This window comes from Xenopus laevis, chromosome 7L, assembly GCF_017654675.1.
Source record: "Xenopus laevis strain J_2021 chromosome 7L, Xenopus_laevis_v10.1, whole genome shotgun sequence".
In the NCBI taxonomy this organism is placed as follows: Eukaryota; Metazoa; Chordata; class Amphibia; order Anura; family Pipidae; genus Xenopus; species Xenopus laevis.
In genome coordinates this window covers 99,424,252-99,451,718 of record NC_054383.1, presented here as the reverse complement: position 1 = coordinate 99,451,718, position 27,467 = coordinate 99,424,252, and the positions used below count along the sequence as shown (strand labels likewise).

At 37.6% G+C, this 27,467-nt stretch overlaps 1 protein-coding gene across 4 annotated transcripts in view; it reads left to right on the top strand.

The window, feature by feature from the left end:
- The first annotated feature begins 1,458 nt into the window (after positions 1–1,458).
- The window catches only part of prdm2.L (PR domain containing 2, with ZNF domain L homeolog), a 77,568-nt gene continuing 51,559 nt past the window's right edge, over positions 1,459–27,467 (top strand). The window contains exons 1-4 of one of the 4 annotated variants that reach the window (XM_018226084.2): positions 1,459–1,521; positions 9,532–9,600; positions 15,541–15,658; positions 22,363–22,466. In XM_018226084.2, coding sequence (XP_018081573.1) covers positions 9,592–9,600; positions 15,541–15,658; positions 22,363–22,466 — 231 coding nt within the window. In that variant the 5' untranslated portion in view covers positions 1,459–1,521; positions 9,532–9,591. The other 3 variants (XM_018226083.2, XM_018226085.2, XM_041569377.1) reach the window with 3 other exon arrangements.

The window sequence follows — 27,467 nt, the reverse complement described above, 5'->3', positions numbered from 1 at the left end:
TTGGGAACGTTTAGGAAATTGCAGCCCCTTCTAAAATGAGGGCTTGAGTCGCTTAAATAAAGGATCATGTAATGTACATCATGGTACTAAGCTTGATGGTTGACAAGTTACATGACCTTGGGATAAATGTTTTGTGTTGCCTTGTTCTGACCTGTTGTGCTTCTGACCTTTGGATTTGCTTATTCTTGTTGCTTCTCATTTGCTGACCATTGCCTTTAGTTGTTGCTCATGCTGACCACTAAAATGTAAATTGTATTCTCATGTACTGCTTGCCATGACCCTTTGCCTTTCTGTTTTTTTTGTACTTCGACTATGGAATAGTCCAAATTCGATTTGAATTTGCAAAAATGTAAAAAATTTGAATATCGAAACGTATCGATCATCCACCATCTATAACCTGCCGAATTGCTGTTTTAGCCTATGGGGGACCTCCTAGAACCTATCCGGAGTCAATTGGTGGACTTTGAAAAATCGCAAGGTTTTTTTTGGGAAAAACTTTGAATCAAATTCCATCAAATGCGCTTTTCAATTCATATGATTCGAATTCGCCCGAATACTGACCTATTCGATCGAAAAACGGACCTATTTAACCAAATAAAACTTCGACTTGATTTCGGTTGGTCTTTTTGAATTCGAATTTGACGTTTTTTCCATTGGAAATCCGACCCTTGATAAATATTAGGGATGCACCGAATCCACTATTTGGGATTCAGCCGAATCCCCGAATCCTTCATGAAAGATTCGGCTGAATACCAAACCGAATCCCAAACCTAATTTGGTATGTAAATTAGGGGTAGGAAAGGAAAAAGTGGAAAAAACCCTTCTTTTGTGATGTAAAGTCATGTGATTTTTCTACCCTCCCCTAATTTGCATATGCAAATTAGGATTCGGATTTGGTTCAGCCAGGCACAAGGATTCCACTATTTGGGATTCAGCCGAATCCCCGAATCCTTCATGAAAGATTCATCCGAATACCAAACCGAATCCCAACCCTAATTTGCGTATGTAAATTAGGGGTAGGAAAGGAAAAAGTGGAAAAAACCCTTCTTTTGTGATGTAAAGTCATGTGATTTTTCTACCCTCCCCTAATTTACATATGCAAATTAAGATTCGTATTTGGTTCGGCCAGGCACAAGGATTCGGCCGAATCCCGAACTGAATCCTGGATTCGGTGCATCCCTAATAAATATGCCCCTAAAAGTTAACTTTAAGGTGAAGCACCCCTTTAAAATATGGACAGACAGAGTTTCTTAAATAACCCACTGTTACCAATATATTCCATCCATCTATCTGTATAAGGCAGCACCCTTTGCAATACACTTCCTTATACCCCAAAAACATCCTTGTGTCAATGGGCCCAATATCGGGCACCCGGAGGGGACATCGCCTCCCCTACAATAAAATGGACTCTCCTTGCTGCCCCCTGGTGCAGGATCTGGGGGGCGGAGTCACGCTGCATTTGGAGAGCTAGGACCCAGCAGCCGAGCACAATAGGCAAGCAGTGGCACAAGGCAGCCAGGGGTAAGGAATCACGCCCCCAAGGCGAGCTGTTTGCGTTATCTGTCAGCTTTCAGTCATGAACAAAGCGCCCTGCGCCTAACACACCCGGCCGCTCGTTTATACAGACACGTCTAGTGGATTCCTTTGTGTTTAGGAAGGGAAAGTTAAAAGAGCTTTGCTGCTACTTGCGGTGCAGACACGCGGGGCTCTTTAAGACTAGTCTCGGCTGGTGCTGAAGCTGAGCATGCTGGGAGTACAATTGAGTCCCGGGGCCTGTGCTGGGAGGTTACACTCGGGGTAGCTCGGCTCACACTGTCACACTAGAAGGCGCGGACCGGATCGAGGCAGGTAAGTTGTGCGGTGAGTGTTCAGCCTGATGGGCGGGTCAGTCCTATAGGAAACTGCGGGGCAGCACAGACAGGGCACTAGTGGCACCCCAGGAAGTTGGCATAGAAACCTGCAGCTCGGCAGCCAATTAGGGTGAGGACGTGTGTAAGGCTAGTCTCACGGGATGCTCGGCCATGGCAGCCTCTTGCTTCACTTGCAACACACAGAATAATCCGAGCGCTTTCTTTGTGCTCTTTATTGTTCCTCCTTGCACTCAGAAATGTGAGCTTTACTGTGAGACATCCTAGTGCATGGCTGTACAGTTTCACCATAGCCCTGCAGCCTGCATCCTCAGCAGACATGATGGTGCCAAAACCCACTTTAGGGACTTCACTCTAGGAGGTTTTTATATTCCCAAAATAATCACCCCCAGAGACCTACTTTAATTCCCCAGGGTACTACAGACGCCCCATTAAATCATCAGAATCCCACCCAAGGCGCTCCAGGCACTGGGTGTCAATTAATAGTGGGTTGGAAGGTTCTGGCAGTTGTAGCTGGCAGGTTGGTTGGAACCTATCATTCTTTATACAAGTCTCTGACTTATTCCACAACTAGTTGCATAATCGCATAAGGTCATTTTCAGTGGCTGCCAGCTAGTGAAAATCCACAATTAATATGCGCTATACAAACTGACAGTTTGGATACTAAGCAGTTGCACGTGAAAGGCAAAGGCTGTTCAAGTCTTCCATCACATTATTGGGGCCTGAAAGGATCCACTGACTGGCATTTTCTACATACATCCTGCAGCAGTGGCCAGGACACACCTTTTTTTAGACACCCTTCAGTTGTGTAACCGCTTTGCAACTAATAATACGGCTTAGAGATGCACCACTAATTGGATTAATGGGGAAATCACACGTGCCCTGGTATCAGGATGTTAGGACCAGTTGCACCAACCCTGGCTTTGTTCTATTGTTGGTATAGAGCACTTGGAATATATGGAAAGGAAAAATTCTTTTCATTTTGCCCCAATTTGACAGTGTGCTGCTGCATATTAAAAATATGTATTTTCTCCTATCCTTTATTTCTGTAAACCCCCAAGCAGAATTATTAAAAAAAAAATGGAAATGAACTTCAGCGCATTGTATAGTTTTGGTTTTTATGCCATGCAACAAAAATAAGATCTTAATATATATATCTTTTTTTCTTTTTTAATTCTTGCAATCTAATAGTTTTACACTACAGGTATAGGATCCGTTACCTGGAAACCTGATATCCAGAAAGCTCCGAATTACGGAAAGGCTATCTCCTATAGACTCAATTTGATCCAAATTTTTAAAAACAATTTCCTTTTTTTCGCTAATAATAAAACAGTACCTTGTACTTGATCCAAACGAATATATAATCCTTATTGGAAGCAAAACCAGCCATATTTAAAACCATATTTAATGTTTACATAATTTTCTAGTAGGTATGAAGATCCAAATTAATGAAAAAACCATTACCCTAGGCCACGAGCATTCTGGATAACAGGTCCCATGCCTGTATTTCATAGTTTAATTTAAATTTTTCTAAATTTTCTTTTCTTTATGTTGTACTGTTTTTTCTTTTTATCAGGAGGTAGTGGTAACAAAAAGGTAGTGGAAAAACAAAAAGGTAGTGGAAACAACTCTCACCACACAATGCTATTTTTGCAACTGACAGTCCAGGAGGTTTCACGTGCAGCCCAGGGTGCTTTAATTTGGATTTCATTCACAATTGCAGAAGTCTTCATATGGAAAGTGTTTTTTTTTTTGTTTTGAGGATTTGGGGCAACTGTGGGCCTTTTGGAACTGGATGGGGATAATTCCTCACTGCATAATTGTAGTACTGTACTTCATCCTGACAAAGACATCTGGCCAATTATATATTTCTCATTCAAAGACATCTGGCCCCTTTCTTATATATTTCTCAATTATGCCATGATTCATGTCCGCTCTTCTATCTCTGCGTTATCTTTCAGTTTGTGTGTGTGTGTATCGGGCATTTTTTTTGGAAGCAAAGTTGCATTCTGATAAATGGAATGTATTTTTCTTTTCATAGCAATGGCTTGAGAAATGTAATGCCGTTTGTGCATCCGTTCATACTTTTGTTTTACTTCCTTTCATGCGTCTTGAGAAGCCTTGTACAAAAAACTAAAACGTAAACCTGGTCAACAACAAAAAAAAAAAAAGCATCGCTTGGTAGACAAAGCAAACTTTTCAATGTTAAATAGGCTTGACAGATAGCTGTAAGGTGACAGGAAGGAAGGAATGTATATGTGGTTATTGTGCTGGCTGAATCCTTTTAACCCCCTTCTTGCCAGAGCAGCATGGAATGCATGGCCCTTTATAAGATATGTGGTTGGCTGTGAAAGTGCTTTAATGGCAGCCATTTCGTATAACTGAGTAAAGAAAGCCATAGTTGCCAGGAAATTAGAAATGTCATTTTAAGTTTCTCATCTAAAAGAATTTCTACCATAGCACGTGGCTTTTTGTAGCTCAGGGGAAAAGGAAGCACTCGGATAATACTATCTGTTTTCAAAAAAAATAAATAAAGTCGCTACAAACGGCTTGCAGTTCAGTATCACCATAGTAACAGATCAGTAGGGTTCATTCATAAAATGGTATCATAGGAATGTAATTATAAAAATAGGTTTAATGGACGTTCCTGGGGCCGTTTACAGTCGTGGCTCTGACATTTCGGGTGAAGCACCCTCGTGCACTGCTCAGCACCAGCCACAATTGATGTGTTGTTTTAAAGAAATGACACTATTTAAAGGTGTATAATCATTTACCCCTGAGCTTTGCTTTCAGGAGACTTAGGGTCAAATATATAGGGTTAATTAACCCTCGATATTCGACTGTCGAAGTTAAATCCTTCGACTTCGAATATCGAAGTCGAAGGATTTACCGCAATTCGTTCGAAGGAAAAATCGTTCGATCAAACGATTAAATCCTTCGAATTGAACGATTTTTCTTCGACCAAAAAAAGCTTAGAAAGCCTATGGGGACCTTCCCCATAGGCTAACATTGAGGTTCGGGAGGTTTTAGGTGGCGAAGTAGGGGTTCGAAGTTTTTTTTTAAAGAGACAGTACTTCGACTATCGAATAGTCGAACGATTTTCAGTTTGAATCGTTAGATTCGACATCGAAGTAGCCAAAAAAAACATTCGAAATTCGAAGTTTTTTTTATCCTATTCCTTCACCCGAGCTAAGTAAATGTGCCCCCAAATGCCTGTATTACAACGTTACCTTATTACCATGGATTTTAGAAGAGAAACAATGTTTTGTGAACTGCTAGGACTACAGAAGTCGTTAAAATTTGTTTTGATCTCTTGAAAAATTGTGTAATTTAGCTGTACATCTTTATAAGTACTTTAATGCCACATTGCATCCTGTTTTGTAAGCTCCCAACTTAATAATGCACTCACTGCTGCAAAATATATTTTTCCGTTGTAGGACGACATTGGCAACATTTAAATCATTTTGTGTTTATCCTGCAACATAGTTTTAAGTTTAACAGTGCAAGAATGTTGCAGAAGAAACTTTACTTTGCACAACAATTTATATAGAAAGAAAAATGCACTTCATTTATAAACTGAAGTAAATAAATGAAATGGCTTCAGTCCTTGATTATGTTATGTCTGGCTCCAAGATTAAGTCACATTACCCCAAATCTACATTGCTGCTAGTGTAATCTGTGATTTGGCAAATGTTTTGTCTCAAGACGCTGTTTATTTGTAGCTAATGTCACTTGTGTACCCAGGCCTTTCACTTTAACTATTTCACAGCCATCTATCACAGGCTATATATAGATATAGATAGATAGAGATATATATATATATGTGTGTGTATGTGTGTCAATTTTCCCGCTAAACTCTTGTATTTATTTGCATATCTACCAACTTTTAGACACTTTGAGAAAGGCCTCGGAGAAGGCAGAAACGTTAGTCTCGCAATTAAAACTTTTCAGATTAATATAAGTCCTGAGAGTGCGGATCTTTTTTGCTTGATATATACATAAAGACTTTCATCTGCACTGTAAATAATGTTTCTTGTCTGGGCATGGTAACTCAGGTGACAAATTGACTCCACTTGGACATGGAATGCGCCAGTGCTTGACTGCTGAAGTTTGTTGGTGTAGTAAGCAATGCCCTTGAGCCTTCCTTTTACATTCTGGGTGCTTTCCCCCACTGCCCAGCTGATACAACTAATATCTAACCAGAGCCTGATATATCAGATAGAACCATACTTGCTGCTTAAAGGGATCCTGTCATCGGAAAACATGTTTTTTTCAAAACGCATCAGTTAATCGTGCTACTCCAGCAGAATTCTGCACTGAAATCCATTTTTCAAAAGAGCAAACAGATTTTTTTTATATTCAATTTTGAAATCTGATATGGGGCTAGACATTTTGTCAATTCTGGTCATGTGACTTGTGCCTGCACTTTAGGAGAGAAATGCTTTCTGGCAGGCTGCTGTTTTTCCTTCTCAATGTAACTGAATGTGTCTCAGTGAGACATGGGTTTTTACTATTGAGTGTTGTTCTTAGATCTACCAGGCAGCTGTTATCTTGTGTTAGGGAGCTGTTATCTGGTTACCTTCCCATTGTTCTTTTGTTTGGCTGCTGGGGGGGAAAAGAGAGGGGGTGATATCACTCCAACTTTCAGTACAGCAGTAAAGAGTGATTGAAGTTTATCAGAGCACAAGCCACATGACTTGGGGCAGCTGGGAAATTGACAATATGTCTAGCCCCATGTCAGATTTCAAAATTGAATATAAAAAAATCTGTTTGCTCTTTTGAGAAATGGATTTCAGTGCAGAATTCTGCTGGAGCAGCACTATTAACTGATTCATTTTGAATTTTTTTTTTCTCATGACAGTATCCCTTTAAAGGAACAATGAAAGTGTTTTAAAATAATGAAAATATCATGTAGTGCTGCGCAGCACTGGTAAAACTGATCTGTTTGCTTCAGAAACACTACTATAGTTCATATAAACAAGCTGCTGAGTAGCAATGGTGGAACGTTAAAAAAGGCTATATGGCACAGGATAAATAGTGGATAACAGATAACACCATTATGTTCTACAGAGCTTATCTGCTGTGTAACCTGAGCCTTTTCTCCTTTGATTGGCTTCCCCCATTGCTACACTGCAGCTTATTTATATAAACAATAGTAGTGTTTCAGAAGCAAACACAACCAGTGCATTATATTTTTATTACTTTAAAACAATTACATTTTTTGATGTTACTGGTCCTTTAAAGGAGAATTCAACTCCTTCGGCGCTAAAATCCCTCCCCCCCTCCCCTGTGTTGCCACCCCCTCCCGCCTCCTTTTAGCGCCAAAGGGGTTGAATTCTCCTTTAAAGGTAGCCATAGATGCCATCATGTAAAACGATGGTTCATACTATTGATGGACCGTGTGTGGAGTGTCCCGAATATAAAAAATTATATTTGTATTGGTTAACGATAAGATCTCTGCATGTATTGCCTATCTGACAATATCAATGGGAGATTGTCACTATTATTTGTCAGACATAACTTTCGTACGATTGCTGTCTGTTAATTAATGGCCTGTGCACCGTGTGATTTGTTCTCTTTACTACTTTATATTAATTTGAATGGTCAGAATATTAGCATGGACAATCGTTCATCTGACCTAGGCTATAATCTGCACATCTATGGCCATCTTTAGGCTATAATTCCCACCCGGCCAGTGTTTGATAGCCGGTGTTAAAAATTTACCAGAAATAACCTGCCAGTAAATTTGTAAAACCCTATAAATCCCTCCCTACCCTGACTGTCTGCACCCCTTATAAAGAAGAAGCCTGTCTCTAATCCACCCATTTTCCTGTCACGTCACACGTGGGATGTCAGTAATATTTCTGCACGGTGGGAAAAATTTCCTTGTACATCACTAGCCTAAGGGTTGCTCACCTTCCAAACATTTTTTTAGTTAAGTTGTTTTCAGATTACCAGAAATAGACTTTTTTTCAATTTCTTTCCATTTCGTTTTATTTTTTACTGTTTTTCCGAAATCTAAATTTCAAGTTTAATGTTCCTCTCTGGTGTTTCAGTCTGGCAGTTTAGTAATTCAGGGGCAAATTCTGAACTGTTACAATTTTGCAACATTTATTTGATGCATTTCTCAGCAGCATCTCTGCAGTATTAGCAACTCTTGTATCAGTTCTAAAATTAAACTTTATACTTCAATATTAGAAAAACAGTCACACATAGAAAATAGAAAGTCATTGGAAAAAGTCTTTATTTCTGGTGATCTGAAACCAACTGAACTAAAAAAGGTTTTGAAAGGTGAACAGCCCCTTTAATGTTATTATGTCATAGAATGGCCAATTTTAAGCAACTTTTCGATTGGTTTTCATTATTTATTTTTTATAGTTATTTGACTGACTTAATAAGGATCCTTCTATTCAGGCCTCTCCTATTCATATTCCAGTCTCTTATTCAAGTTAATGCATGGTTGCTTGGGTAATTCTAGTTACCAGTTTGGTTAAGATGCAAATTGAAGAGCTGCTGAATTAAAAGCTAAATAACTCAAAAACCTTCAATAATAAAAAATTAAAACAAATTGCAAATTGTCTTAGAATATCATTCTCTGCACAACCACTTTAAACATACATTAAAATCCAAACATGCAACAAAGGTCAAACTATCAGACAGCCATACTTGCTGAGATGTACTTTATATCTTGCACACCAGAAACCATATTTCATGCTGATTAGATATTGTAGTAACAAACCAGTTGTGTGGAAGTTGTGTGTATGACTGTTAATAAATAATGGTATTTATATGCTATTAACCCTGTCAGTAGCAGGCACATTTCATATATCTTTAATGTTAAATGGCAGGTCATTTTTCAGCATTTGTTTGCCCTTTAGAATCAGGTCTGTGGGGGAACTTTTAATTTACCTAGAAAGTCTATAAATCACTTTTTCAGGTCAAAATAAGCATTCTAACTGTTTGTGCAATTCCATTAACAAAAAAGTGATAAATTGCATGTTTCATAAGAAAAATAAAAACATGTTTTTATATGTTAATATATGAATGCATACAAATAAAAACAACCAATAACTGATACAAGCATTAAAGAGGGCCCTGCCAAAAAGAGCTAGCAGTCTAAAAGTCTACAATACATTGCATGCATTTGTTCCGTGCATTGTAAAAACCCCTAAAGAGTAAGCTGATCCCAGAAAATCTGTTTTTGTAAAGTACATGTTCTGTTGAATTGGAAATGGGCAAATGCATCTTTCTGCTCCAAACTGCAGATGTTTGCTCAAGTTGTCAGTTTGTGTAAAATGTTTCATAATTAACCCAAATCTTGCACTTTATAGCTGCTTATCTTCCACATGTACTTCCAAAGTCAAAAAATGTTGATGAATGGAAAAGTCTTCTGAACCTTTTGATACCGAATATGCAAATCACTATCCAAATATGCAGCGTGTAGGGATCCAAAAATATAATAAAAAAATGAAAAACTGCAACTCAGGGTTACATGGGTTTCTGTGCATGCAGTATTGTCTGTAATATGCTCTCTTGCTGGTTTGAAACTGACACTTCAGAATTAGGCATACGGTACTTTATTTTCCTTTGTGTTATTTTAGTTTATAACAAATGTTATTACATATGTACATGACGATTAATACATAATTTTTTTTCTGTTCAGGACTCATGTAATCTTCGAGGTTTGTGCGTGTCACTTTTTGGAACACATAAAAAGTTCAGAATGAATGAGGTAAGTTTTCATAAAACATATTTTTATAATAGTTATTGCAGCGGTCCCCGGCCCGGACACTCCCGCACTGGGCCGCCGAGCCCAGTGCGCAAAAACAAGGTGCCCCGAATTGGACGCCGGCGCGTCCAAATTTGCTGCTGACCCCCGCCGACCCCGACATCCCCCGCCCCCCCCATCCACGACCCCACCCCCGGTCCTCGAAAAAAAGGTTGGTGACCCCTGAGTTATTGTATTGTGAGAGCATCTGTGCCTATTACTTGTGCAGTAAAAGTACTCCTTTTTTTGTATCCTTTACTGAAGCCCAAAGCCAGTGCCATTCCAATAGTAAAAATGTACTGCACATGCCCAAGCCACAGATGCCAGAGAGGTGGCCAGTTACTGTCAAATGTGTGCCATTAGCCCAATAGCACATCTTCTTGCACACTAGGGGCAATGTATAGATTTGTGCACTCCTCTCTACACTGGACTGCATATAATTTTTCTTTTGGTGTTAGATCTTACCAGGTTTTGTCTGAGTTTTGCGTAGTTTGAAAAATACAGGCATGTAATGTTTGTTGAAAATCCTTCCGAGTTTCTCAGACACTCCAGCTACACATGGAATGAGTATATTGTGCCTACTCTGTGTCTCAGGGTGTTTATTTCTTTTCCTGTTCTTGTTGCTGTTTTTACAAAGGCCACTCTGGGTAAGCTTTCAATGCTCCTCTGAGATGTTTGTGCTCCTTGTACTCTGTATCAGTCGTTACAATTTCCACTCTGTGGTACAGAGTTCTAATGACACCTAGTTTGTGTTTCAGCAGATGGTGGGAATCGAACAACAGATATTGACCTGTATAAATGGGTTTTCTGTATACTTCTGTTTTCAAGTTACCCCCTTCTTGGATGGATATCAAACAGTCCAAAAAGATTGTTGTTCTCATGTTATTATCCATGAGTTAATGTATTACATCAAGGCTGTCACTTCATGATCTCTGATTTGCGTATCCTTGCAGCGCTTTATAAATAAAGTTACCCCTTACAATTGGGGCCTAAAAAATACTTTTTAAAAAAGCATTGGCGGCGGGGCCACCCTTACAAGTTAAAAAAAATTGGGGGCCTAAAGAATATTTTTTTTTAAAAAGCATTGGCGCCAGGGCCCCCCTTACAAGTTAAAAAAAAATAATTGGGGCCCCAAAGAATAAAAAACATTGGTGGCAAGGGCCTATAGAGTATTAAAATGATACATTGGTGGCCAGGGGATTAAAAAAAACAAAAAAAAACACACATTGGTGTTCAGAGGAATTAAACTTCAGGACTTCATCTTCACCTCCTTTCGTGACTTTGTGTCTTTTCGCCGCTTCAGGACTTCAATTCGGCTGATTTTGCGGCTTTGGGACTTTTTGCCGTTTTGGGACTTCAGCTGTTCGGCTTTTCGGCACTTCCGCATTTCGGCTGTTCAGACTTTAGAACGAGGCGGCACGGCTTCAGTGCTGTCAAGGGGGGCCCGGCTCTTTCGAAAAGTTCAGCACTGCCGGGCCCCCCTTCAGGCCCGGGTCGGTACACTTGTGCCCCCGTGATGGCGGCCCTGCATCTTTCCATTAGACAATATTAAGGCTGCACTAGATACTTGCAGATAACTCCAGAAAGCAAAGTAAAAGTAATGGATCTTTTATCCAAAATGCTTGGGACCTGCAGTTTACCAGATCTTTCTGTGGGTCGTCATGCCTTAAGTTTGCTACAAATCATTTAAACATTAAGGGGCATATTTATCAAGGGCCGAATTTCGAATTGAAAAAACTTCAAAATTCAATTCAAAAAGACCAACCGAAATTAAGTAGAAGTTTTTTATTTGGTCGAATAGGTCCGTTTTCGATCGAATAGGTCCATATTCGCCCAAGTTCGAATTGTATGAATCGAAGGAATATCGCATTCGATTCAAAGTTTTTCAAAAAAAAAACCTTTGTCTCCAAATCTAGGTTTTAGGAGGTCCCCCATAGGCTAAAACAGCAATTCAGCAGGTTTTAGATTGCGAATGGTCGAAGTAAAATTTTTAAAGAGATGGTACATAATAAATTTCGATACTCACATTTTTTTCAAATTTGAATCATATTTGTACTATTCCCAAGCCAAAGTACACAAAAAATAGCTTGAAATTCAATTTTTTTTTCATTCAAAAATTCACCTCGACCTTTGATAAATCTGCCCCTAAACCCAATGAGATTGTTTTGCCACCAATATGAATTTATACAGCTTAATTACCATCAAGTACATGGTACTGTTTTATTATTACAGAGGAAACTTAATCCTATATAAAAATTTTAATAAATAGGATATGAGTTTCATGTAATTTCTGGAAAACAGGTCCCAGACCTGTACAAAAATATAAATTCTATAGCTCTATGCACAGTAGCTAGGTGATAGGAAATCTAAGTATTTTAAAGGGGATATTCAACTTCCAACCCTTTTTTTTTCAGTACTTGTGTTTTCAAATAGTTCAGCATGAAGAAAATTTCTTTTACTTTACTTTCTATTTGTGATTGTTTTTCTAACATTGAAGTTTAAAATTTAATTTTTCACCTTCTTATGTCTTTCTAAAACTTTGGATGGGAGGTCACTGACTCTGTAAACTTTTTTTTATATGATACATTAGCTGATATTGTTGACCCTAAGAAGAATCCCTGAGTGCCACTAAAGGCAGCTGTTATTATCGATACAATAGTTACTAATATTCAGGAAGCTGCTGAGAAATGTATTAACTTATGTAGCAAATTGTAACAATTCAGAATATACACATGGATTACTGAGCTGCCAGACTGAAACATCAGAGACATGAGCATATAATTTTAAACTTAAATTGTGGAAAAACTGTAAAGATAAAAAAATGGAAAGGAATTGATAAAAGCCTTTATTTCTGGTGAAGAATCTAAGATACAACTGAACCTGTAGGTGACCATGCCCTTTAAAATCAGCCAACAAAACTCATCATTTGCATTTTAAAAGATTTATAACGTTTTAAACCACAAAATAATTTTCCCAATAAAAGAATGTCTTTCTAAGCAACATTCTAATAAACCTCAATTCCATTTTAGTTATTGTTAATTTAATTGAATTTACTTCCTTCTGTAGCAAGTCTGCTTCCCTACAGGCAAGATTTCATTTCCCACAATGCCTTCCATACCTTCCACTACCATAGATCTTAACTTTATGATCTGTGAATAAAAGGCTCAATCCGCCACACATTGTAAATATTACTATATGCAGCAGTTCGGGGTGAATGCGCAGAACAGGCCATCAAAACAAGCTGTGCATGCCAAGATTATTCTCCACACCTAGACAACATGCTGACTTGGGCCCAGGACAACAACAACACATGTGGAAATCATTTGTCTCCTGGGCCTCATAATGGCCCTCCATCAATTCCAGCAGCCTTCCAACTTCTTTTGCCTGCCTGCACCAAGTTAAGCCAAACTTTTTTTTTCTTTCGGTTCCTCACTGCTGTTGATTGCTTATTTGACCCCCAAAAATATTTATTTTATTCATAACAAGATTAGTTAACTCCCTAAATTGACACTGGGCACACTGGCACTGCCACAAGCCTGGACATGGTAATAATTCTAGGGTTTCCATGGCAGTTTGTGTCCGTAGGAGCCACAGACTGCAGACAGTGTGTGACTGAAGTAACACAATTCCCACTCTACAAATGTAACCGCCTAACCGGCATATTGTACCTAATTAAAAAAAAAAAACTTGTGCACATAATAGCCTTTGGTTTGATGCATCATGTTTAGCTGGGGAAGATATGCTTAGTGCATGTCTTCAATAATATTCATAATAATTATGGGGGGGGGAATGTTGCATTATGGGAAAAAATGGAGATTTGCTTCTGAAAATTTCACACTGCGCTGTGGTCATAAATGAGGCTTATTATGTTTGAACCAACAGCTACATGAAGAATAAATGTGGTCATAAATGAGGCTTATTATGTTTGAACCAACAGCTACATGAAGAATAAAATGATGTACTTTGCAGCTTTTGAGTCAATTTCTGGAATATAGTGAAAAACAGATTTCACAAGGATTATGGTTTGCTAGTTTTGTGTGCAGATCTGCTTACTATATATATATATATATATATATTAAAAGGTCCAAATGTGGACAGAAACGTCGGATATTACAGAATGACAATAAAATTATTAAACTTTTAAAGGGAGTGCTGGTCAGAAGATTTGATACATAAATAATTACAGTGCACCCCGCCATTGATAACCGCTTTGGAGTTGCGGATACTCATTGGAAAACATATATATATATATATATATATATATATATATATATATATATAGGAGATAACAAGCAGAGCCCGCACACACAGGACTTGAGTGAAGAAAAATTATTTTCGTTTATTCAACGTTTCGGCCCAGTCACATGAGCCGTCTTCAGGAAGTGAGGGTGTACCAATAGGCATACAGATATTTATACATTTGTAAAACAAAAAGGGGCGCCAAAAATCACAAATAAAAAGGTAACAGGAAGCATGGGTGTGTAATGCTCGTGAGGATGACGTCATCTATTGTTCAGACCCGTCAGGTAAGTGTTGAGCATACATATCTTAGTGAGGTAAGGTAAATCATGCCTGTTTTCGTGCCGTGTCCTATATTATAAAAATGTGAATATAAGCAAAGTCTAAAAACAATTTATATATATATATAGCGTTACAATAAATAACTATAGAGTTTTTTTCAAGTGTTCAAAGGAAATTACTTATCTAAAGTTTATTTCTTTGCTCAGGAGAGATGTGGAACTCACCTTTTGCCTATGTATCCAAAATCTAGTATTATATATGATGGTGCAAAATGCAGTTATGGAAGTTTGGTTTATAGAAAGACGGTTACAATTTTGAATTTGTCAGAACATTGTCTTTTCAAAAATATCTCGTTCTCTGGCATCAGTGTGCTGTTAGGGGCTCCTACATAACCTAAAACAAAGGAGTGTGTATTATTTGCAGTTGCCAAAATCATGCAAATTTGTGCTCTATTTTCAATTTGGGGTCTCTACATGATCTATATTTGGCCTCAAACTGTTTAGAATACTCCTGGCATTCATAATTATGATGATTTTATCTTTGTGTCTTAAGACTTATGGATAAGATGCTGTAAATTATTGGATTTGGTCATTTCGTGCTGTATTTAATATTTTTTTTAATGCATATTATTTATAGTTATTTTTAGTTATTGCTGATTACAATGGAATTGATCATTATATTATGTTAGCCCAAGATCTGACCTCTTGGGAATTACTTCTCCCCGTAACACCCCCCTGTCCCAGGTTTTCAGCAATACAACCACCATAAAGGGGATATTCACCTTGTTCTCTATTTTAAATATATCATCAAAATAATATATATCAAATAATATATCAAAATAGATTAAAAGATAATTTGCAGAGGTCCGGATGACACTAGTATTTGATAGAGCTTTGCCCCCTGCACTAGGAGGCCGCTCCTGGTGTGGGCGGCCATGTTGGGGAACATACATGCGCATAATAATCAAGTGATCCAGTTAGCTTATTATGTACATGTGGGTGACGTCGGATTGGTGGATGCATCTGCTGTTTAATAAGCCTGCACCTCCACTTTTGAAAAATTTTTATATGATAGTTGCCCTTTATATATTCTATGTCGCTGAGGGCAACATGCTCACATTTTTTTTTTATATTTTTGTGCATGAGGGTGGACATCATCTTTAAGTAGTGTTTTGGGGAAAGGAGAAAAAAATTGACCTTCAGTGTTGCTTAGGTGAGTAGGGCTTTGTTTTGTTGTCATCCTAGGGATGACATCAAATATATTTTATATCTATCTTAAAGGTTTTGCAATCCATTTAAAATGATAAAACAATACAATTTGTGTTAGTGGTATACTAAATCTGAAGAATGGTTAATTATTTCTCAGTTGTATTTTCTATTGTAGGATTCAATAAGATCTTCAGAAGCACTTGAGACATTGACTGAAGTGCCTGAACACATACTTAGGGGCCTTCCTGAAGAACTGAGGCTCTCTCCTTCTGCTGTGGATAACAGGAGACTTGGTAAGCAGTGGGGTTCTAGGATCTAATAAAGTAAATTGATTTTCTTTTTCAATGAATAAATGACAGGTTATCAAAAGATTATTAGTAGCTGCTTCAACTGATGGAATGCATTTGTTGTTGTCTGTTTATGAGCTGGTTTATAACCGTAATCTTCAGATATTTGTTTTCCTGCGTTTCCCCTTTCAAACTGAAAGACAAATTTTGTTAGTACAGAAAGTGCTACTGTGAAAGTGCAAAAAATGCTTAAAGTAGAAGGAAACCCTTTCGGCGAACCCCCCCCCCTCCGGGCAAATGCCCCTAAGTTGCTACTAACCCCTCGATGCAGGTCCTCTCCCGTGGAGCTCGCAGGCTCCATCTTCTCCCGTGCGGTCTTCTTTCTGGTTTCCCCGGCGTTTGGCAGCGCATGTGCAGTAGGAGCATTTGCCGGTTCAGCTCTACTGCACATGCGCCGAAAGTCTTTCTGCTCCAAACGGCAAAACCCACTTTCTGCTCCCCCACAGATTCAGAGCAGTTTTCATGTGATAAAACAGGAGTTTTTAACTCATTGAGTTAAATGTGTGCCTTTGTGCTATGAAGAAGCAACACATGAAAATATTGCAAATAGAATTTTCATTGGCAAAACCCAGTAATAATTGCAATTCAGAATGCAATAAAATCACTTAAATTGAATAAAACCAATAAATTAAATATTTTTTTCCTGACTAGTGAAATTGGTATAAATACGGAGTTACTGAGAGAATCAGCCTACAATGCAGTACTTGCTACTAAATGTGTTTTTTATTGCCACAACATGTTTCGGGCTCAATGCCCTTTATCAAGTGTTATACCGTACAAGTGAAGACACACACATTTATACATTAGTGTGGAGGAAAATCTCCCCCGGTGGGTGTTGTGCACCAGTCCATCATAGTCTGTTTAGTCCAATAAATTCCAGTGTGGATGTGACAAAAGTTCAAAGTGGGTGTTTCAATCAATTCAAATCAATTGAAAACCCCGGTACTGCCATTTTATTGGCCTACCTTGTATATTCACACCTGAAAAAAAAAAAGCACTATTTGCTTTAAATGGTTGCTTTTTTAATAATACCTTTGTAGTAAAGAACTTACTTTTATACATCTAGCCAGGTATATAAATATAATTGTATGTAGTTGCCCATCTTACCATTACATTGTATTCTAGCATTCTTTGAGAAGTATTCTAGTGTTTCAAATAAGGGCAAGCTAGTTATCTGAAAAAGGAATCGGAGAGACACATCAGATATTTTGTAAAAATATTTTTTTTTTGCAACTAAACATTGTTTTACTAGTAACATTGTTACAAAAAAACTTAGTGCATTTTGTTGCCACCCTTCTGTTACAAATAACTTTTTTCATCCCAACTATCGTTCATACCTAAGGTATCTAATTTTTAATCCAGAACCCTTCTTTTTGTAGTTGGTATTGTCTCATGTTACCTCCCCTTTTGTGGGGGCTGAATCACCTCTAAAACCATCCATTTCATCTGTTTGGTTATGGTTTGCGTTGTCAAAGTGCCTCGATACGGTAGTGTCTGTATAAGAGCCTTGCTTATAGTTACGGATGTTTCCCCTATGTTCTTTAATCTTGGTTTTTATGCTCATGCTCGTCTGCCCAACGTATCCTTTGCCACATGGGCATTTTAAAAGATATATAACATTTTCTGTATCACATGTGGCGTAATGGTTAATTTTAATGGGGGTACCTGTGTTGGATGTCTCACTATTTCCCATTTGATGATCGAGGAGCAACAAACACATCCCATGCATGCGAATGTACCTTTCTTGGGTTCTCCTAAAAACCTTTGGGTACCTGGGCGTTTCGGGGGTATACCTCGGCTGGACATAGCATATCACTTATAGTTTTACCTTTGGTATAGCTAAACAATGGGAATGTGGGGATTTCTTGTTTCAGTATTTTGTCTTGCATGAGTAGGAGCCAGTATTTGGATACAATACAATTGCTAACTTTGGCCACAAAATTGACTCACAAATGGCAGGAACTCTTTTTTTGTTTGTCCCTTTTGGTTTGTATTTCAACAATTCATCACTTTTAATAAATGTAACTGTTTTCTCGCTATTTTCAATCTCAAAGTTGCTGTAACCCCTGGTTTGGAACCTTGTCTTTAGGGTATTGGCTGCTTTTGTGCAGCTTGCTTCATTTGAAGAGATTCTCCGAGCTCTTATAAATTGCCCTTTGGGTATTGCACGGATTACACTTTGGGGGTGAAAACTGGATGCCAAGAGGATATTGTTTCTATCTGTTTCTTTTCTGAACAAACTGGTGCCGATGTGCTCTTTATTAATATTTATGGCCACATCTAAGAAGTAGTCAAAATCACTGTTTCAGGCGTTTCGATGTGCTATGAATTTTTAAGGGCACAAAAAAAGCAATTTACAGCTATGCAGAACTAAAACTGCAACAACAACAAAAATAAAAAAAAAAATATTTTGATAATATTTTGAGAACCCCGTCCTTGGCATTCTGCATAATAGATCCTATACAGGTATGGGAGCTATTATCCAGAATGCTTGGGACCTGGGGTTTTCTGGATAACAGATCTTTCGGTAATTTGGGTCTTCATAACTTGTCTACTAATTATATCTTAGTTTGGATGAAATGCAATGTATTGTTGTATTATTGCAGTGAAAAAAGAATTTTTAAAAAAAAAATTGGATTTTTTGGATAAAGTGGAATCTAAGGCAGATAGCCTTTCTGTAATTTGGAGCTTTCTGGATAATGGATCCCATAACTGTACCTGGCTTTCTGTTAGAGGCTATTATGAAACAAAAACACAGATGGCATGTTGTGTTTGCAGGAGTCTTGAAAATGTGTGTATGTGTAATTGTTGAGGTCCCTACATGCCACATAGTTGGCTAATCCTATGTATATTGAGCATCAAACTGTTTTTATTTACATTACATGTATGCTCTGAATCCAGGGTCTCTGGTTTCTACACATAGTATAATTGGTGAAGAAAAGCAACAGGCAGGCCAAATGGCCAGAACTGATTTATGTCTTGAGTTAAGGTTCCCTTGTGTTCATCTGTCTGTGAAAGATTAGATGCCATGAAGGTTTCATCCCTCCAGCTACTGATAAGAATGGGCAGAGGAATAGGAATGACAGGTTTGTAATTGGTAAACTTTCTGCATTTTAGATGAACCCCTGCCTGGTTTAGGGGAAACCAGATATAGAGACAATGTATGTTATTGCAAACAAGAAATTCATCTATATTCTGCATCGCATATGTCTTCACAAAAAACGTAACTTTGTGATTAGTTTAAACTTTTGGTTTCTACATATACAAATGTGTCAGTCGAAGGGCTATGCCATAGCAGGTATTTGGATGGTTGCTACATACAACTTAGATCAGATCATAAGGTGTGCCGTAAGCCTTAGGGGAGTTCTTTACAGTGTCGGACTCCCAGTGGGCCCTCCTGCTTCTAAACATTTGGCCTATTTCATGGTCATTGCCAATTTTTATGAGAACAAAGAGGCTAAATAGATGGAATAATAGGTTATTGTATGTAAAGAAAAGAGAATAGGAGAATAGAGGTTGAGTGAGGAGAGGAAGAAAATAATAATTAGAGTGGGCCCCTGGTTAAAAGGTTTTGGGTGGGCCCCTGGTGTCCCAGTCCAACACTGGTTCTTTATCTGCATTGGGTGCTTGTGTTAAGAACCCTTTGAATTCTCGTTGGCTCTTTGCTATGCCATTTAAACATTGGCGCGGTGTAGGTCAAAGATCTGGACGGAAAAATAGAATTATACAACACCAGAACTAAGCTACTTTAATTCTAGCTCCATAAATGATGCAATCCATAACACTTGATTAAAATATGCACTTCAGTAGAGATCCGTTCTATTCAACAACTGTCAGAAGCTGAAGACAGGGTCAATATTAGAGGCATTATTGGATACATTTTGAAACATCTCCGTAACACCTGATGCCATTTATATTGACCTTTCTTGTAGGAGCTGCTGTTAAATTTTATAGACTCAAATAATGTTTTGCTTTGAGATGAAGCTTCTCTTACTGCAAATTAGTTCTTCAGTGAAGCTTATTATTCTGTCACAAGAAATGTTTTTTCTTCCTTACTGATATTCCTCTCATAAATGTCATGCTTGTCAACCAAATTTTCATTGATAACCATATCACATTTTTCAATGTTTGTCAAGTGAAGAGTTACCGCAGCATTGTTATATCCTTTGTGTAGTACAAATTCATCCAGCATGTGGCCTTTTGGTCAAGACAGACTCTTGGCAAAGTAGCCATCTCTATCTCTGGATCCATGAAACCCAAAATTAAGAGTGTCACATATAATTGTTTTAAAGCTTTAAAGGAGAACAAAAGCTTAACTAAAGAAGTAGCTAGAAATTTTGTCCATTATGTTTTGGGATTCTGTACCAGCCCAAGGTAACCACAGCCCTTTAGCAGGAAGATCTGTGCCTCCAAAGATGCCCCAGTAGCTTCTGCTGATTTACTGCACATGCTCTGTGTTGCTGTCACTGAGCGTAGGGACCCACTCACAATATACAGTACACATAGAATATAACTGTCACAATATAAGGCTGATCAGTAATTACTTCTGATAATTACTACATGGCAGCACAGAAGCCAGTGCAACTAGCATCAGAATTTAATAATCAGCCCTGTAGCATCAGCTTGTAATAAAGGCCAACCTCATTTTCTGCTAATTTATGAAGACCCCTAAGCTTAGCTTCTCAACAGCTGCTCAGAACCCACTGAGCATGTGAGTGTCACAGACTCTTTCCAAGATTGTGACCCCATGTGACAAGTTCTGGATCATTGCTGCTATTGAGAAGCTGAAACTTTAGGCTGATGCAATAAGTTTAGTATTAAAAATGTTACCATTGAACAGGAAAAGCTGTTGTTGCAAATCGCTAGTGACATCATCAGAAGTGGGCAGGCACAAAATTTTTTTTTTAAAGGGCAAGGAAATGCTGGCCCCCCAAGTACGCAGTATCAAATAGTATCCCACATCGCTAAAGTAATATTTTTAAATACTTATGTTTTCTTCTGCTCTGTCCACAGATACGATATTATATAAATACTACACTGCGACTTCCATGTTCCTTCCCCTGACGTCACTAAAATGACTGGGTCAAACGATGGACATGATCCAAAATTCCGCGCCCCAAGCGTGTCACTAATTCTTACTCTTACTTCTCCTGGAGTACAAGACGCACTTGTGAATATTATTTATGGCATGCGCTGCTTGGTGATTCTTCGTTCTGCTCAAGCTCCTCTTTAAATCAGTTCGGACTTATAGAGGTTTTCAGATTTTTTTTTCCACTAGGAATTGTCCAAAAGACATTTTCGAAGTATTTGTATTTTTTGGCACATCGTTTGACGTAATTTTCCCTTTGTACTTTTCTATTTGGATTTTCTAAATAAATGTCATGACATTCGTTGTGATATTAGTCGTGGTTTCTAAAACCACTAAATCCGATATTTGATAAATAGGCCTCCACGTCTTGTTCCTTACTGTACCTGAAATAAAATGAAAGTACAAAAAAAAAACCTTCAACATCTTGAAAGTATACCTTTAATTATAATTGTATATTTTAAAGAACAAAATATTGGTGCCTTGTACCACCCAGTTGGTCAAGTTGCTATTCATTAGTAAGTACATTGTGTATAACAAGAATTTTCTGTTCTTGGTCATTTAATTTTTGGGTTTATAATGCTTTCTACTCACAAATATACTATTTAGACTTTTGCGCTGTTCATTTTACACTCGGGTTCTCCCATGCCTATTACCCTGGGCTAATTTCACTGGAATAATCCGGTGGTTTTCAATTTTTGATGATGACCTGCTTCTGTTTTTGTATAATCTCTGTGTATTTGCTTGGGTTTCTTTTGGGTACACTGGTTCCCTCCAATGCTCTAAAACATATAGGCAGGTAAATTACTAATGTTGGCATGGGCCCTTTTGTTTGTGTATTTGTTAAGGAGAAGTGAAGCTCAACTGGGACAGGGACATGAATGAGAAGTTTGACTGTTTTGTGAGAAAGATATGTAAAAAGAGTATAATTTTGAATCAGACTTGAATTTCAGGATACCAAATGTCTAAATGTCTACACGTCACGCTCATTTAGTAGCCTGCCCATTTAGAACCTAATTTGTTCTCTCACTTCATATTTTAAATGGGGTGTTTACCTTTGAGATAACTTTTAGTATGATGTAGAGCAGTGATCCCCAACCAGTAGCTCGTGAGCAACATGTTGCAGGTGATTATTTTTGCATTTATTTGAATAAGAGACTGGAATATGAATAGGAGAGAGTCTGAATAGAAGAATCAGTAATAAAAAGTAGCAATAACAATACATTTGTAGCCTTACAGAGCATTTGTTTTTTAGAAGGGAGTCAGCGACTCCCATTTGAAAGCTGTCAGAAAGAAAGAGTCAGAAGAAAAAGGCAAATAACTATAAAAAAGAAATAATGAAAACCAATTGAAAAGTTGCTTAGAATTGGCCATTCTATAACATAATAAAAGTTACTTTAAAGGTGAACCACCCCTTTAATAACTGTAATTTAAATATTACACCTGTAGTTTACTTGTGGCCATGGTAGTTACTGCAACACTTCTGTTTTTCTGCCCATTGTTACTTAATTATTTAGTTAATATTTTTAATATTTACAATTTTCCATCATTTCTTCCTTTCTAGGTGTCTGGGCCAGAAAGCAAGTTCAAAGGGGAAAGAAATTTGGGCCATTTGTTGGTGAAAAAAAGAAGCGTTCTCAAGTAAAGAACAATGTGTATATGTGGGAGGTGAGAGAAAACAATTTTCTTTAATAGACAGCCTAACTTCTTAGTCTTATGTTAAAAGCACCCAATACATTCAGTTGCTAGGTTTGTTCCCTGAGCCAGTGTTTTTTTTATTTATTTTTTGAGGAAAAAAAGAGCTGTGCCACCATCTTATTTTGCATTCCTAGTAATCCTTTGTTTAGAATTTGACTTTACTGCACATGTGCACATCTATAGCTCATCAAGGAAGACAAAGTAAGATCGACACTGCAACTGAAATTTTTGTGGGTCAGTGCGAACAAACCTGGCGACTGAATTCCTGGAGATATGCCTAAAGTATTGGCATCTTGTCCTTCAGACCAGAGCACTGCATAGTGTATGTATGTCTCTGTGATTGTTTCCTCCAGGTACCCCTGTTTCCTCCTGTGCTCCAAAAACATACAGACAGGTCAGTTGGCCTTTGCTGAAATTGAATCCTGTGTGTGCCTGTGAGTGTGTATATAGTAGCGAACTTCAACTGCAGTGTTCACTGAGGCAGGGACTGAATGATGAAAAACTGCTGTGAAATATGTTGGTGCCGTCTGTCATTTACTAAAGGGAAATATTTTCTCCAGCTGGAATTTTAAAAAATAAAAATGACCAATCTTACATTCAAAGTACAACAATTCTATCATTTTCCTAAAAAGATACATTTTTGCACCACTATTTGAAGTGCTCTGAAGTAGCAAATAACAGGTATGGGATCCGTTATCTGGAAACCCGTTATCTAGAAAGCTCCGAATTACTGGAAGGCCATCTTCCATAGACTCCATTTTAATCAAATAATTCACATTTTTAAAATGATTTCCTTTTTCTCTGTATTAATAAAACAGTACTTTGTACATATTAGGTTTATTTAATATTTACATGATTTTCTAGTAGACATAAGGTATAAAATTTCTGTTATCCGGAAAACTCCAGGTTCTAAGCATTCGGGATAGCAGGTCCGATACCTGTATAAACTATGGCTAAAACTGCTACAAGTTTGCTAGAATTCTGTCACAAAATATATTTGAAAAAATGTTTCGGGACCTGGGGCTTTCCGGATAATGGGTCTTTCCGTAATTTGGATCTTCACACCTTAAGACTACTAGAAAATCATGTAAACATTAAATAAACACAATTGTCTCATTCTACTTCCAATAAGGATTAAATATATCTTAGTTTGGATCAAGTACAAGCTACTGGTTTATTATTATAAATAAAAAGAAAAATCATTTTAAAAAATTTGGATTTGATTATAATGGAGTCTATGGGATACGGCCTTTTCATAATTCTGAACTTTCTGGATAACTGGTTTCCGGATAACGAATCCCATACCGGTACATATTTTTGTGTTTGAAAAAATAATTACTAATAATAGTAAACGGCACTAAACATTTTTTTCTCCTGATGAGAACACTGGTATTAAAATACAATAATATTAAATCTACTCTTTTATATTTAGCCTAAATGTCAGTACTGAAACACTTGTCTGTATAAATGTCCGAGTCACATCAGTCTTGTCACAGTCAGGATTATTTTACATTGCCAAAAAACTACAATTTTTATTGAATGTATGAACAATCTAAATATCTGTTAGAGCAGACCTGCATTCCAAATTATCTGTCCCTCCGTGGCTCATAAACTGAGCCACAGAGGTTCACATATACAAATTCAAGTGGGAGACGAGCAACTCTTTAAAAAATGACTGAACACTTACAAGCTTTACCTTGTCATATTGGTTCAAAAGGAGATAAACATGGGTTGTCTACTCCAGTCATATAAGATGTTGTCAACTATTCCCTTATACACTATAAATGTAAAAAACATCCATTGGCAGCACAATGCTCCAAGTTGTATGATTCAAGTAAAATTGTCATTATGATAAAATTCCAAATAATGTAGATTTCCTTTTTTGGGGGTTGTTCTTTGTTTTGCTGCTTTTACCTTTTTACAGGAGTTTGTTAGGCAGAGAGAAACCCAAAGCATTTGAGAACTAAGAAAAAATTGTAGCTTTCTCCCTGTGCAAGTGCAGGCGAGGCAATTGTTAGTTGAAGTTTCTAAACCTGACTGTTTTTCCAACCTGACTGTCCCTTCTCAACCTGTCCGTTAAAGTTTCTAATGCTAACAGACTTAAGCACAAATATGGCAGCCCCCTCAGGGAGTCAGATAGGAAATGTAAAATCATTGGGCAAATACTTTATGGCAAAATTATAAAAAGCATGCAAAGTCGACTTTAAGGTAGATGTAAAAAAGGTTCTTTTCTGGTGTCAGTATTATTATTATTATTAACATGTATTTATATAGTGCCAACATATGTATATCTTTAATAAGCATGTTCACCATTTTCTGTAGTAATTAGAGTGGCATCTTGGGGTATTTGTGGCTAAAGAGAGTGCCATAGTTGAAGTGACCAACATTTTTTCAACAGTTTTCTATGCTGGTTTAATTTTTCTGGGGACCCAAGCTTCAGATGTGGTGGCTGGTGCACTTATGTGTATTGTGCGCTGCTGGGGTTAACTTCTCCGATGGAGCACAGGTCCCCCAGTCTAACTCTTCCAGTGATGGTTGTCAAAGCCAACTTCCCTAAAGGTGAGAAGAGCCTGTGGTGTTACACTAAATCTTTATAAGTTCTGAATTGAATTGTGAGGTTTTGCTCAATGGAGAGCACTTTTATATGCTAATATGTTGTATTCCTTGATGCAGTTTTTATGAGTTTAGGTTTTGGCTTCTGACTTTGATTTTCATTTAGACGTATTTTGAAACTTGTATTGTCACAGTTTTTACATAAAATTTTAAGTTTTACGATGTAAATAGTACTGGTATCTATGCATGACTTAGCTTTCCATAAATACAATTTTTGCTAATTTTGATAACATTTGATTTAACAAAAGAAAGGAATATGTAAGTATACATAGCAAAGGAGAATCAAACCACTAATAACAAGTTTAGCTTATTAGTGAATATTCGGTTACTGCAGCCTCTTTGTATACAATATGTAGATAGCACAGTGCCACTTGCATTGTCTTCAGCTCCTATTAAAAGAATCATCTGCCACTTGATATTCTGTGCACTGTTGGTTCTAAATATTGAGACAATATAGCAAAAGTCATTGTAGCTGGTGGTCCATTGGAGAAATGCAGGCCTCCTTCAATACAGCATAATGCTATGTTTTGAATACATTACACACATTTCTAGTCTTTTGTTGCCCCTGTCGCATCCCATTTGAAATGTGTTGCTGGAATTAAATACAAAGTGAGCAACAGTTTCAGCATTTGATATGTTGTCTTTGTACTATTTGCAATTATATATCAGTTTTAAATGATTTGCAAATCACCCAGTTCTCTTTTTATTTAAATTTTACATAGAATCCCAACTTTTTTGGAAACTGGGTTATATGATGGCTATACATTTTACTTCTCTCTAAGTGCACAACACACACTGAGAGATATAGTCTAGCCATAATTGAAGAACAAACAATGGTTGGAAGAATTTTACCTTAAGGATTTTGGTTCCAGAATCACAATAACTATATGTCGAATCCTTTCAATTTGAGATCTAGAAAGTTAGTGGTGTAGTTAGTAGATATAAGCTATCATGATGATACTTTCTTAGGACTTTGGCACACTGGAGGCATATTTTTTGCTGGTGTTTTCCACCCAACTCCCCCACTAAAAAGCCAGCAGTGGAGAATTACCTGCAGATTTACAGATTTCAAGACTTTTGAAGACATCTTTTTTCTTAATATGCCTTCTTTCTTTTTATGAACCTACTGTGGGTCTTTGTAATGGGTCTCTTTAAGTTTTCAGTTTTAGAGGAACTAGCCCTAATAAAAGTAAACAAATTTTCAGGAGTACAGGCACAGTGCCTTTCCAACTCCATAGACAGGGGTGCTGCGCCAATGAGTCGAGTTGAGAAGCTCAATGCCGCTCCTGGTAACTTTAAGACCCGAATTTCCGGTTTTCAAACTCACTTTTTGTTAAACAAACAAAAACATCCCAATCAATGTGACATGAATAAATAATAAATGTATTTATCTAAAAAGGAGAGCGGTTAACAAGCTTTCATTTAACCCTCCTGTGGCTGGTCAGCAAAGAAGCATGGTGCGTTAGAGAAATGATATTAATAGAATAAATCATTTAAAAAAATGTTTTGCAAATTAAATACATCCTAATTTGCTTTGGTTATTGGACCCGCCAAGCAGAAATTTTTCCTGGAAGATCTTCAATAGTAAAAAATTGACTGTATTGGCAAAACTGCCTATTGGCAAGACTGAGCTACTACTGGTGCTTTCAGCCACTTAGGCTAGGGCCAAGACAGGGTGAATATCAGCCTTCTTCTCGGTTTGCATTTTGAGCTGAAATCTGCCAAGTGTGTTCACTCCGGAGCTGACGCAAGGCTTCCGGATGCAAACAGAGAAGAGGATTCTGCTAGCAGTCAGAGGCTGAAATCTGCTTGCAAATTTCAGAAGGCTGATTTCTACCCCGTCTGGCTCTAGCCTAAGGGCGTTTTTAAAAATGTGCAGTCAAGTGTAAATACGCCAGTGAAACCACACATGCATAATAATATGCATTTTTTAGATTGTAGTTTTGTTTTACCAACATGCATTTCTGTTTTTTCTCGTTCCCCACAATTCCACTCAAAAATTTTTTAGTAAACCTTTGTGGAGAAAAAGCCAAGCAGAAAAGCAATTTAAATGCAAAATGTAAGCGTGTACTGATCATTAATACGCAATGTAATTACGTCACCAGCATACAACGCCACATACGTATATGTGCAATCCATCTCGCGAGAGTTTTTCTGGCATATTGAGCATACGCAGCTTATTTCATTGCAGTGTGTTTTCAAACCTGCGGATCCCATAGAGTTATCATTATGGCGTTTCCTTGGTGTATTGGCGTTTCTGCTGAAAAAAGCAAATCCTGGTGTTGCGAGGCGGAAGTTGGCTCACATTATTTTCAATTGGGCTTCATTTTGTGCATATTTATGCTTGACTGCATGTTT